Source organism: Candoia aspera, chromosome 2 (genome assembly GCF_035149785.1).
Source record: "Candoia aspera isolate rCanAsp1 chromosome 2, rCanAsp1.hap2, whole genome shotgun sequence".
Classification (NCBI taxonomy): Eukaryota; Metazoa; Chordata; class Lepidosauria; order Squamata; family Boidae; genus Candoia; species Candoia aspera.
In genome coordinates this window covers 112,711,818-112,725,948 of record NC_086154.1, presented here as the reverse complement: position 1 = coordinate 112,725,948, position 14,131 = coordinate 112,711,818, and the positions used below count along the sequence as shown (strand labels likewise).

At 39.6% G+C, this 14,131-nt stretch overlaps 1 protein-coding gene across 2 annotated transcripts in view; it reads left to right on the top strand.

Moving 5' to 3' along the window:
- Positions 1–808: 808 nt before the first annotated feature.
- The window catches only part of SPAG9 (sperm associated antigen 9), a 92,842-nt gene continuing 79,519 nt past the window's right edge, over positions 809–14,131 (top strand). For both annotated transcript variants that reach the window (XM_063293251.1, XM_063293250.1), the window contains exons 1-2: positions 809–1,253; positions 5,553–5,673. In XM_063293251.1, coding sequence (XP_063149321.1) covers positions 948–1,253; positions 5,553–5,673 — 427 coding nt within the window. In that variant the 5' untranslated portion in view covers positions 809–947. The remainder of the gene's footprint in view (positions 1,254–5,552; positions 5,674–14,131) is intronic.

Genomic DNA, 14,131 nt, shown 5'->3' with positions numbered 1-14,131 from the left:
CACATCCTCCTCCAACCAGATTTTATCCTCACATGACATACCGACAATAAGGACCCCACCCACGTTTTAACACGTGGTACAAATGCAGCCCATATATGGTTTTACGATTCACTGTGTCACGTGAACTCAGAAGATTCTGTTGAATAAGTGACATTTAAACGGTGGGGGAATACCCGATGCAAACAGTTTAGTGACCAATCCTATGCACGGTTACTTGAAAATCAATCCACTGGCAATGCAGCTTGGACCTTTTCACGTACTGCTCTTAAGCCAACTAAGCCATGGTTTCTGTAACTATAGATTATTGAATAAAGCAGGTGTGGTCGGGCTCACATGAGAAAGATATACATCAAGGTTTGCAAATCAGGATACCTGGGTTCACTCTATACGCTAAGCCAAAACCGGTGTGAACCTACAGTGCTGCGTGAAACACACACTGCTGCCACGTAATTGTGCAACATACTGCACAACTGACGTATGCATGTTGTGTGCACCGCCTTGAGTTCCAGGAGGAAAGGAGGTTGAAATCTTCGGAACCTTATTTAGGGACAAAGGTGGCTAAACGGGGTGATGCAACTTGAATAATTACCTACCAATTTTCTCCCTGAATCATCCACACAAACGGCTGCACTACCCAGTCAGCCCCCGGGCCACCCACCCCATCTACCAAATGTCCCGCCCCGCCCTACTTTCTTTTCCGTGGCACGTCAGCCGCCGAGGCCTCGAGAATTTGGGCCTCTGTAAGGTCCCGCCCATTTCTGACGCCACTGCCCCGCGTCCCCTCCCTCCGCTTCGGCGCCGTGGGTGAGGTCAGCGCCGCGCGCCTTTCACCCAGGCTTCCTTCCCGTCTAGGCTCTGTTGCGGAGGGAGGTGCTGCGTCTCCTGCGGGTTCTTCGCCTCCCGCGTTTGCCGCCCGCCCGGTCCTTGTCGCCGTGTGGTCCGAGACCATGGAACTGGCGGACGGCGTGGTGTACCAGGAGGATCCGGGCGGCCCCGGCCCGGCCATGATGTCAGAGCGGGTGTCGGGTCTGGCGGGCTCTATCTACCGCGAGTTCGAGCGGCTCATCGGGCGCTACGACGAGGAGGTGGTGGCCGAACTGATGCCGCTGGTTGTGGCGGTGCTGGAGAACCTGGACTCAGTCTGTGCGCACAGCCAGGAAACCAGCGTAGAGCTGGAGCTGCTGCGGGACGACAACGAACAGCTCCTCACCCAGTACGAGCGGGAGAAGGCGCTGCGTAAACAGGCCGAGGAGGTACGTAGACGGGGGGGGGGGGACTGGGGCGCGGTGGTGGGGTCCTGTTGGCCCGGAGGATCTCGAGAGACTTTTCTGCTTACATATACATGTAAGCGAGGGTTGGAAGGATGAGTTGGAGGAGCGGCAGCAAGTAAAGGACTGGACTACTGGTGGTTGAAAGTTTGCTGAGGAGAGGATGAAGAAGCTACATTGATTGTACGGTAGTCTGGGCCTGGTGGTTCCTGGTTGACAGGAACGGACCTCCATAACCAAGGTGGACGTGGGTTATTGTCAATGCACGAAGAGCTGAAAAAAGTTAATGTAGAAAAGAAGAATCATGAGCAATAGGAATGGATGTGAATCTTGTAGAGAAGGCCTTATAGTAGAGCTTGTTGTCCCAGACTTGGGGTAAAGGATACTGTGGAGTTGAAGGAGATGCTTTGATTGCATTGCTTGTGATCATCCCAGAGGAATCTGATTGGCTGCTGTTACACAGAATTCTTGCCAGTTGTATCTTATGACACAATGGGCGGACTAGGTTGAACTTCTGAAAGGCTCAGTTTATTGCTTTCAACGTTTTCATTCCCTAGGGGTAGTAATTTTACTGATGGTAGTTGCCATATGTTTGTTATGCAATGTTAGGCCTCAATAAATTCATTCTTGTAGAAGATTATGATGTTTACACTTCTTGGAATTGGAAAGTTGTGGTCTTAAGTAACAGAGAATGAAACTTTAGTTAAAGGAACAGATAATGTAAGAAAACAATTTTTCGTTGAAGCTCTAAGGTACTAAATATCAGGAGTGAGATTAATTCACTTCTTTATATCACATTTGATACTAAAGAATTATATATAGGATGCATTATGTAAAAACACAATTGCTAGTAATATAATGCTTTTTCTGTCATGCTGAATTTCTAAAAGTTAGTAGATACCATGATTTTAAATACAGCTAATTTTGAAAAGAGCAACCTAATCTTATCTTGCTATCTTCTCTGTTTATATGTAAATGAAACTTTAAATGTTAAATAGATGAAAGAGAGATAATTAAGTATCCCTTCCTTATGCAATTCTTCCATCTGTAACATTTAAGGTTGCTTTTCATTAAACAACAAGGAATAGCACAACCAAGCATTTTAGATAAATTCTTTGATAAAGCCGTGCTGTGGATGCATGGCATTCTAGATTCAACTCCTGCTGCATCTAGAATGGTGATTTAGGTCCTGTACAACTGTGATCCTCATAAGTTGATCACATTTATTGTGTTTCAGTAACACATTTTGAAGAGAAAGCAGAAGTATTGTTGTGATATTGCTTCAGTTCTTAATTTAGGAGGAAAATCTCTTGTGATTTGTAGGCAGGATAGGGCAGTCCCAGGCATCTGGGGATTCATTTGATAAAAGACTTAATATTGCTGCTTAAGAAGAAGCAATAGGTATTGAGAATGAAAGATAAATTAGGGAAGAGACTGTCATCAGAAACAAAAATGTGTCAAAGTATTATTTGGCTCAAGATATGTAGATGAACCATGTTACTTAGCTCAGTAATGAAGTCAGAAACAACTGTGGTGATTTATCTTTTCCGGTGCTAGCTATATATTGATGATCAACTTATTACCAAGTGGCCAGCTCTGTAGGATTAGGAGTGGGAAATAAAAAAATTGACCTAGACTGAAAAATCAGATTCACAAGCTTTAAAACAAAGTTTAAAAAGTTGAATAGGGGTAGAAATTGAGGTTAAATAGATATTTTACTGATTAGTTGCATTTAGAGTTATAAATAGATCTTTAAATAGAGACACTTTGAGTTTATCATGGCCAACATATCCAAATAGGCATTAAGAGACACATTTATAAAGTCTGTAATGAAATAATTTTCTTCTGTTTTGCTCTTGTCTGTGAGGTAGGGTAACCCAAATCCTAAAAGTCACATTAGTTGTTAACATATAAATGCATTGATGAATGCAAGATGTAGCTTTGAAATGAACAGTTAAATTTACATTCATATATGCACAACTGACAGGAATATGAGTGGAAATGGAAGGGTTTTTTAGTTGAATAATAATCATTTACTGCTTATCCATGGAACTTACCTGAACATTTGCTTTGCTTAAACCCCAGTTAAGCAGGGGTTGAGTAACAGGACTAGGAAAAACCTGTTTGAGACTTTGGAGCTGTTGATTTGTAGAATTGTAGCAAACTAGATGGATTAAAATTCTGACTTGATATAAGGTAGCTTCATATGTTACTTTATTTTTTATTTAAACAGTTCTGAATGCAACCACTACTGTGGTATATTTACTATTGTAAGGCAATTACTATTACAATATATAGCTAGTGGTATCCTTCCACCAGCTCTGCAAACACGGTTGTCCGACTGAATTCCTCGCTTCACTTGCCTTCCTCTCATCTTCTGAAGTCTCTCTAGAAAACTGTAGCACTTTCTGAATCTGTTTGGGGGTATTATGTGGGGGGTAGGAACTATACAAGAAGGGGACAAGGTATTATATATAGCCTAGCAGGATTTTTATGTTAGTCTCATTTAAGCATTTTAATTTTCTTTTCTCTTACGATTTATAGCAGTAACGATACTCTTTGTTTATAGCAGCATCTGAAGTAAAAGAGATGGCATACCTACTCTTTTGTAGTCATGCTTCAGTCAAGAATACCTTATCTTTTTTACTATTTCTTTTGTACCTGAAGGCAGAATGTGTCATATGGTATTTGTAAGGACTCTTTTGGCTAGAGAAGAGGGTAAAACTATTTTAAGTAATGCAGTTGGCTCTTTTCAACCATTAGACTATGTTATCTTGGATCTTTTCAGACAGATATAATTTGTATCAAACTTTTTGAGAAAACAATAATCTGATCAGCATATGATTTACATGTGACTCTAAGATCTTTTTTTTTTAAAAAAACACAAGCTTTCTGATATTGATTGGGTTAAAGATAGTTCAATCTGGGGTGCTTTGAAATGGCCAGAGAGCAATGTATATATTCTAATCATCAGTACCTAATGTGTATGCACACAAATCTCTTGAATAGGCATTTGAATATGAAATATGAATATTCAACCTAAATAAATTATTTGTAAATATTCATTATCATAATACTGTTCTGTTCTTCATCTCAAGATTTCCCTGGACAAGAGCTTATATGTCTTTAGTTCAATATTACATCACTAGTGTAATATTATTTCTGGAATTTGATGTTATCACTCACAGCAATATTGTGAAGGAATATGAAATGTTTTCTTGACATATCCAGTGACACCACCTGTAGAGTGCTCTTTTCTGCCCTTACTATTTGCTTGATATATCTGTGTTTGCTTTTATTTTAAAATCAAGCAGACCAGTTGTTGGGAGATTTTTAGCTTTAGCATACATATATACCCTCCCCCCCACCCCTACACTTGCATGTATGTACAGTATGTCATTTGTATTTTCCCTTGTGGTCTTTTGGCTTCCTTGATTTTACTGTTTATACAGGCATCCGCAGCAAACCAAGATTACATCAGAATTATGACATGCTCCAACCTTAGGTATTTGCATCCTGATGTCTAACACAAGTATATTAGTTATATGTTTTGAATATAGGTTTCATTATTTCCTCCCCTTATAATTCCATTTGGATTATCAGGGAGGCTCAGGGTAAATAGATTAGAAACTCACTGTTAAGAACTTTGAGACTCAAAGGATTAGTTAAAGAGGTTAATCTGTGGTCTTTTTCTAAGTGTCTGTAGAAAGCTAAGGTGTGTCAGCTGTGTCTGTCAACAGAGCAGACTTTTGCACATTTCCCACATGTTGGATTGCTGTGGATCCTTTGGAATAGATATAGGGAGAGTGATATTATAGAAATTAATGTTTGTGACATTACTTCTATGATAAAAGTAGAAGCTCCTTCAAGTTTAACTTTACTCCGATGACTGCATGGAAACATCCCACTAGTTTTCTTGGCAGCGGTATGGAAGTGGTTTGCCATTGCTTTCTTCTTAGAGTTTTTTTAAAATTCCAATCTAGTCTGTAGCCCTTCCATCAAAGTATTAACCAGAATAAACTCTGTTTAGTTTCTGAGCCAAGATAACTGTTGTCCAGGTGCTGCCACTAAAGGCTGAGGCATACTTCTCGTGATAAAAATTATCCCTGAAAGAATCAGGGTTGTAGCCTCTAGTATAGTACAGCTCTGGATACAAAAATGTGTATTCTTTTGTGCCGCTAAAAGGGTTTGGAAAAGAAATTAAACAGCTTCTACAGGTTTTTTTTTTCAAATATAAAGTACGTGTTTAACTATACTCATAAATATGTTTGTCTTTTGACACAGAAATTTATTGAATTTGAAGATTCTCAAGAACAAGAAAAAAAAGAAATACAGATACGAGTAGAAGCTTTAGAGTCACAAACTCGGCAACTTGAACTGAAAGCAAAAAATTATGCTGATCAAAGTAAGTAAGACTTACGAGTAAATTCTAGTTAAGTATTTTTAAATGTCTCTCACAGTTTTGTTCATTTATATTTTGAAAGTCAAAATCACAAAAGAGCTTTGTACCAAAACAATTCATTTGTTTATTAAATTTGTATAGCCACCCATCTCAATGTGACTCACAAACAGGTAAAAACAATATGAGAACAGCAAAAATAACACCACAATTATATTTTGTCTTCAGATATATTCACATACATGTACATGGGTGCATGCATTCACACGCACACACATATTGATATGTATATGCACATATTTTGCATTAACTGGTACAATCTATGTAGATATTAACCTAGTTAAATTTTTTGTGGCAGCTGAGTGGGAATTTTTGCTGAAAGACATTTAACTAACTGTTTGCCCATCTGAAATAATCATATAACAGCCATTCTGGATCTGTGACAGACTGAAACATTAAAAAGGATTAAGATACACATAATTTTCCTGAGGAAAAGTTCCATAATACTTGCTGAGACTTATTGGTAAGCATGTTTAAAATTGTTCATAAATCCCATTGACTCTTGTGAATCTTGCTTATGAATAAACACAAAAGGACGCTGAGAATACAAAATCTCTACAGTGTGCTAGTGTAACTAAGATGGAGTTCTAATTTGGGGAGTCTTTGAAATTTTATTTCTTCTTTGAACTGAGTTGCTGATTTCACACATCCTTGTCCTTGTGGCTTAATCAGGGATTTTTGAAAATTAACTTTTCAATTTATTCTGCAAACTTGGGATATCCTTGTGGTCTTGCTTCCAGTTGCTAGCCAGATTTGACTTGACTTAGATCAGCTAAGTTCAAATGGATTCTGTTACCTGTTGCAATATTTCTCAAGGTAAAATGATTCAAAATGTTCTTAAAACATTCCAGGAAATTTAGTGATAAAAATTCTATATTACCTGAATGCAAGGGGATCTCCCAAATTATATATGGGAGATTTTTAAAATTATACCTGATGGACATATCTAAAGGTTTCAGAAAGAGTACAAAGAATAATAGAGAAAATTGCAATATTGACATGTACTTTTCTGTAGCAGTTATTCAAACAATAGTAGTAGATTTTTAATTAATTTAATTAGATTTTAAATAGATTAATTATACCTATTTTTTAGAATGCTTTGATACACTATATTCAGAAACAGTTTTATACAGACAAAGTCAATTCTATGTAATCAGAAGGTTTCTTCCATCCCCCAGAATCCCAACAAGTTGGTGGACTTTATGGATATTACTCCTGGATATTTGAGCACCTGAAATGAAAGTGTGACTGCTGACACTTTTCCTTGTACTTTCAAGGCTCCCTGTCCTTCCTAATTTAATGTTTTAGTTTATTTTCATTTAGTGAACCTAGAACGTTGTAAAGTGTCAACCTGAAATATAACCTGTACTTCCAACAGTGCTTTTGGACACCAGATAGATTCTTAGAAAACAATAGGTTGGGTGACCGCAATCCACTGTTTGCTTACCTATTTGCTTACTTAAGAATGTTTCCTATTCTTAAAATTTTCATATGAATCCACTGTCTAGAACTGTACAAAACAGTTCAAGGATGAAATGTTCCAACCTCAAATACTCCATTCTGATTTTTTCTGACAGTGTTGCAATTTCAGAAAAAATCTGGTGAGGTTGGAAAAAACATTTTTAGGGATAGAATGTTTTGGCCTTACATCTCTACAGGTAATCCTCATTTAGCAATCACAATTGGGACAGGCAACTGTTGCTAAACGAAGCTTAGTAACACTGTCACTAAGTGGGAAATCACATGACTGTGACTGTGTTTCCAGTTAAAAACTGACAGGACTAATCAGTTTCACACCTGGCTTTTCTTTCCCTCTAACCAGGCCAGCCCTTTGGAATGCTAACCGGGGGCTGGGATAATTAACAAGAATGGAATTGATGTTTTACATTTACATTCATTGGAGAGGAAGGAATTACAAGAGAGTAAGCAGGCACACAATGGAGAGTACACATTGAAAGCAATGTGCTGGCGCGGTAGCTGCGAGCATGCTACGCAAACAGCCTGGTGTGTTCCCTCTTCCCCACTCTGTGAGAGATTGGAGCTGTTAGAGGTTTTCTGCTTCGTCCATCTGAAGCAGATTTTTGTTAAAATTTTGTATGCCGCAGAGTGTTATCTTCCTGTAATCTCTACTGTCCCAGCTTACTTGTAGAAAAATACAGAGCTATCACAGCTGTCTGGTCTGTCCAAGTTGTTTATTCACTTGGCATCTCTGCCTTCCTGTGGTTTACTTTTGTAAAGAAGGGTTGTTCTTTAGGAAATATGTAGTTTGGCTTTAATTTTTGTTTCCCAGAGCTATGTGTATTCTTAATTTAAAGACCTATAAATTAAGAGTAAGAATAATGTCACTTTTCTTCTAAATGTAACATGGCCTATCTGAAATTAAAATAAAAATGAATTTGGACTATAACATTCTCTCAATTTAAATATTGTTGTGCTTGAACCTAAAATAACTTAAAAGAAAATAGTTCTGTGTAATTTATCTTGAAAATGTCCACCTACTCTTTCCCAGATGCACAAGGTTCTTATTCACTAAATAACACACATAATGCAAATGGAGAATTTCTGCTTTCTGTTGATTGGTTGTGAGATTCTGTGTTTTACCAGCATTATTGTTGGTAATGCTCTTGTGTGCCAGCATTACCATTTCATTTGAGTATTTATTCAGAATTATAGATACACAAGAAATGAAATATGTGAAATTCTTTTTGGATGGCTTGGTTTCACCTGCACTGACTGTGTTTGCATGCCATTGAGTTGGGAATCTTGCTAAGCAAGGTGCATGTAGTCTATTTGTTTCTACTTGTTCTTTGGGCTTAGATGACAAAAGCCATAACGAAAGCTTGTTATGGCAGACAAACCCTGACACTTCCTTTGTCACCAAAGGAACAAATCCTGATTTGTAATTCTGGCTAATAAGAGTTGTAAGTATGGATTGCATAGCTGGCTTGAAATCTATGCTTAAAAGAAAGCACATTAAATGAGTATGAGGAATCAAGTTAGGTACCACAGTATTTAGCACTTGGAACACATGAAACCTATACACAGGTCAGGAAACCACAGTCTGAAGATGGTGAAATAGATTGACTCCAGAAGTTAGTGAAGGTTATGTACTCTCCCCTTATTCATTCAACTCATATGCTGTATATATATTTGGAGGGAAGATTGGATGAAGATGAGCATGATTTTAAAACTGAAGGCAGAAACATCAATAACCTGCACTATACTGATGACATTACTTTGATAGCTGAAAATGCAAATGATCTGCAAGTGATAGTAATGAAGGTCAAGGAGTTGCAGACTAGCACTTGGTAGAATAGCAATGAAGCTGCAGGACAAGATGTTCAGATCTGAGATGTGCCTAAGAATGGTGCAGGCCATGGTTTTTCCCATGAGATATTACAGAAGTGAAAGATTTTAAAGAAGCAAGATAGAAAAAGTATTGATACTTTTGAACTTTGGTGTTGGAGAACATTCCTGAGAATACTATTGATTGTTAAGAAAACAAACACATGGTTCATTGAATAAATCAACCCAGAGTTCTTACTCAAGGTGTGAATGACCAAGCTCAAATTATCATACTTTGGACACATTATGCAAAGACCTAGCTCACTGGAGAAATTAATATTAATATTAATGTTAATAATAATAATAAATTAAACTTGTATGCCACCCAATTCTCAGAGACTCTGGGTGGCTCACAACAATCAATAATTACAGTAAAATGAAGATTTTATATTAATACATACACACAGAGATTACAATATAGATAATGCTGGGAAAGGTGGAACCAGTGGCAAGGTGGATGGACTCAATTACAGTAGTGATGGGTGCATGGCTGGAAGACCTGAAGACCCAGCTGGGGACAGCCTATCTTGGAGAAAATCTATCTATGTGGTTGCTGAGAATTGATATCGACTTGATGGCACATAATTAAGAAATAATTGCAAAGAAATAAAACTTCTTTTTTAGGAAAAAGCGAATGTACAAATTTGAGATGGTAGATAGCTGACTTTGCAATAATACATATGGAAAGAACCATTTTGAACTTGGTTAGCTGTTAGCAAGGAGAGTGAAATGAACAAGCAACATAACTTGCTCATTAAAAGGTAGGATTTGCTAAAATACTGCATTTCCATAATTCTGTTCCAGTGTAGCTATTGCTGGGGAGTAGAAACTCACACAGCACCTGTTAAGACAGAGTTATGCAGAACTGATGAGGAAAGTGGAGCGTGAGCCGCTGATCAGTCTTCTGTCAGTTTAGCAGAACAAGGCTGATCTTCTATATTCATTCCTTTATGTAGGGTGTTGTTTCATGACATACTAAATTGCATTGTGCTTTATAGTAGTTTAGGGCAATGCCCTGAGAAGGAATCAGAATATGGCTAAAGCACAGCTATCAACTCATCCCTTGCTTTAATTGAATTTACCTTGGCTGTGATCTGGAATGTAATTCCAGTTTGGAGTTAAGAGTTAGAGCCAGTTTGGTCTAGTGGTTAAGGCAACAGGCTAGAAACCAGGAGACTGTGAGTTCTAGTCCCGCCTTAGGTATGAGAGCCTGCTGGGTGACCTTGGGCCAGTCACTCTCTCTCAGCCCAACTCACCTCATAGGGTTGCTGTTGTGGGGAAAATAGGAGGAGGAAGGAGTCTTAGGTATGTTCGCCACCTTAAGTTATTTATAAAAAATAATAGAGGCAGGATAAAAATTAAATAAATAAATTTGAGTGTGGACAGGGTCCTCTTTTGTCCTCTGGCTGCTGCTCTGTCTGCATTCTGTTTTACTATGCGGGGAGGAACAGGTTTTTATCCATTCTCTTTGCATGGGCTCTGATACCATCAGATCATTGTTTTCACCAAAAAGAGGATATTGTGGGAGAAAAAAAGCCAAATAATGGCTAGCCAGCTAGTTCAAATATATATGGAACACTGCCATATTTAAAATAGCTTGGAGAAAAGGCAAAAAATACAGCTGTCATTTGCTGTATTGCCAGTATGTATTTGCTTGATAGGTCATCTTTAATTGCAAAGTGATTTATTGAATGTGTCAGTGGGGCTCTACATATGCCTAGGTAATCTTGCTGTTCTTTATATGCTGTTCTGGGAGCCTTTTTAGTATTTTGTTGTTGTTTATTCGTTTAGTCGCTTCCGACTCTTCGTGACTTCATGGACCAGCCCACGCCAGAGCTTCCTGTCGGTCGTCAACACCCCCAGCTCCCCCAGGGACGAGTCCGTCACCTCTAGAATATCATCCATCCATCTTGCCCTTGGTCGGCCCCTCTTCCTTTTGCCTTCCACTCTCCCTAGCATCAGCATCTTCTCCAGGGTGTCCTGTCTTCTCATTATGTGGCCAAAGTATTTCAGTTTTGCCTTTAATATCATTCCCTCAAGTGAGCAGTCTGGCTTTATTTCCTGGAGGATGGACTGGTTGGATCTTCTTGCAGTCCAAGGCACTCTCAGAATTTTCCTCCAACACCACAGTTCAAAAGCATCGATCTTCCTTCGCTCAGCCTTCCTTATGGTCCAGCTCTCGCAGCCATATGTTACTACAGGGAACACCATTGCTTTAACTATGCGGGCCTTTGTTGTCAGTGTGATGTCTCTGCTCTTAACTATTTTATCGAGATTTGTCATTGCTCTTCTTCCAAGGATTAAGCGCCTTCTGATTTCCCGACTGCAGTCAGCATCTGCAGTAATCTTTGCACCTAGGAATACAAAGTCTTTCACTGCTTCTACATTTTCTCCCTCTATTTGCCAGTTATCAATCAAGCTGGTTGCCATAATCTTGGTTTTTTTGAGGTTTAGCTGCAAACCAGCTTTTGCACTTTCTTCTTTCACCTTCATCATAAGGCTCCTCAGTTCCTCTTCACTTTCAGCCATCAAAGTGGTATCATCTGCATATCTGAGATTGTTAATATTTCTTCCAGCGATTTTAACTCCAGCCTTGTATTCCTCAAGCCCAGCTTGTCGCATGATGTGTTCTGCATACAAGTTGAATAGGTAGGGTGAGAGTATACAGCCCTGCCGTACTCCTTTCCCAATCTTAAACCAGTCCGTTGTTCCGTGGTCTGTTCTTACTGTTGCTACTTGGTCGTTATACAGATTCTTCAGGAGGCATACAAGATGACTTGGTATCCCCATACCACTAAGAACTTGCCACAATTTGTTATGGTCCACACAGTCAAAGGCTTTAGAATAGTCAATAAAACAGAAATAGATGTTTTTCTGAAACTCCCTGGCTTTTTCCATTATCCAGCGGATATTGGCAATTTGGTCTCTAGTTCCTCTGCCTTTTCTAAACCCAGCTTGTACATCTGGCAATTCTCGCTCCATGAACTGCTGAAGTCTACCTTGCAGGATCTTGAGCATTACCTTACTGGCATGTGAAATGAGTGCCACTGTTCGATAGTTTGAACATTCTTTAGTGTTTCCCTTTTTTGGTATGGGGATATAAGTTGATTTTTTCCAGTCTGATGGCCATTCTTGTGTTTTCCAAATTTGCTGGCATATAGCATGCATTACCTTGACAGCATCATCTTGCAAGATTTTGAACAGTTCAGCTGGGATGCCGTCGTCTCCTGCTGCCTTGTTATTAGCAATGCTTCTTAAGGCCCACTCAACCTCACTCTTCAGGATGTCTGGCTCTAGCTCACCGACCACACCGTCAAAGCTATCCCCGATATTGTTATCCTTCCTATACAGGTGGTCTGTATATTCTTGCCACCTTTTCTTGATCTCTTCTTCTTCTGTTAGGTCCTTGCCATCTTTGTTTTTGATCATACCCATTTTTGCCTGGAATTTACCTCCAATGTTTCTAATTTTCTGGAAGAGGTCTCTTGTCCTTCCTATTCTATTGTCTTCTTCCACTTCCGCACATTGCTTGTTTAAAAATAATTCCTTATCTCTTCTGGCTAACCTCTGGAATTTTGCATTTAATTGGGCATATCTCCCCCTATCACTGTTGCCTTTTGCTTTCCTTCTTTCTTGGGCTACTTCTAGTGTCTCAGCAGACAGCCATTTTGCCTTCTTGGTTTTCTCTTTCTTTCGGATGTATTTTGTTGCCGCCTCCTGAACAATGCTGCCAACTTCTGTCCAGAGTTCTTCCGGGACCCTATCTACTAAGTCCAGTCCCTTAAATCTATTCTTCACCTCCACTGCATATTCCTTAGGAATATTAGTGAGCTCATATCTAGCTGATCTGTGAGTCTTCCCTAATCTCTTTAGTCTGATCCTAAATTGTGCAAGAAGAAGTTCATGATCTGAACTACAGTCAGCTCCAGGCCTTGTTTTTACCGACTGTACAGATGTCCGCCACCTTTGGCTGCAAAGGATGTAATCAATCTGATTTCGGTGTTGTCCATCTGGTGAAGTCCATGTATAAAGTCGTCTCTTAGGTTGTTGGAAGAGAGTGTTTGTTATGCAGAGTGAATTGTCTTGGCAAAATTCTATCAGCCTGTGTCCTGCTTCGTTTTGTTCTCCCAGGCCATACTTACCTGTAATTCGAGGTGTCATTTGACTTCCCACCTTAGCATTCCAGTCTCCTGTGATGAAAATAACATCTCTTTTAGGCGTGTTGTCCAGTAGGTGCTGCAGATCCTCATAGAACTGCTCTACTTCAGCTTCTTCAGCATTTGTGGTTGGGGCGTATATTTGGATCACTGTGATGTTAGATGGCTTGCCCTGAATTCGAAATGAGATCATTCTGTCGTTTTTTGGGTTGTATCCAAGCACTGCTTTAGCCACTTTACTATTAATTATGAAGGCTACTCCATTTCTTCTGTGGTCCTCTTGTCCGCAGTAGTAGATCTGGTGGTCATTTGATGTGAAGTGGCCCATTCCAGTCCATTTCAGTTCACTGACGCCCAGAATGTCTATCTTTAATCTTGACATCTCACCAATAACCACATCCAATTTGCCCTGGCTCATAGATCTTACATTCCAGGCTCCAATGGTGTGTTGATCCTTAGAACATCGGATTCGCCGTTCACCACCAGCACCGTCGGCCGCTAGCCGTCCTTTCGGCTTTGAGCTAGCTGCGTCATCACGTCTGGGGCTAGTTGAGCTCATCCTCTGTTCCTCCCCAGTAGCATTTTGACCATCTTCCGACCTGGGGGTCTCATCTTCCGATGGTATACCGACATATCTCTGGTTGTACTGATCCATTTAGTTTTCACGGCAAGAATACTGAGGTGGGTTGCCATTACCTTCCCGAGGGATCGCATTTAGTCTGACCTCTCTGTCATGACCTTCCCGTCTTGGGTGGCCCTTCACGGTTTAGCTCATGGCATCACTGAGGTGCTCAAGCTCCAGCACCACGACAAGGTAACAATCCTTTGCTGAAGTTTTTTAGTATTAGTTGGATTAAATGCTTCGAAAAAATATTTGATGTATAATCATGTATGTCTGCCTA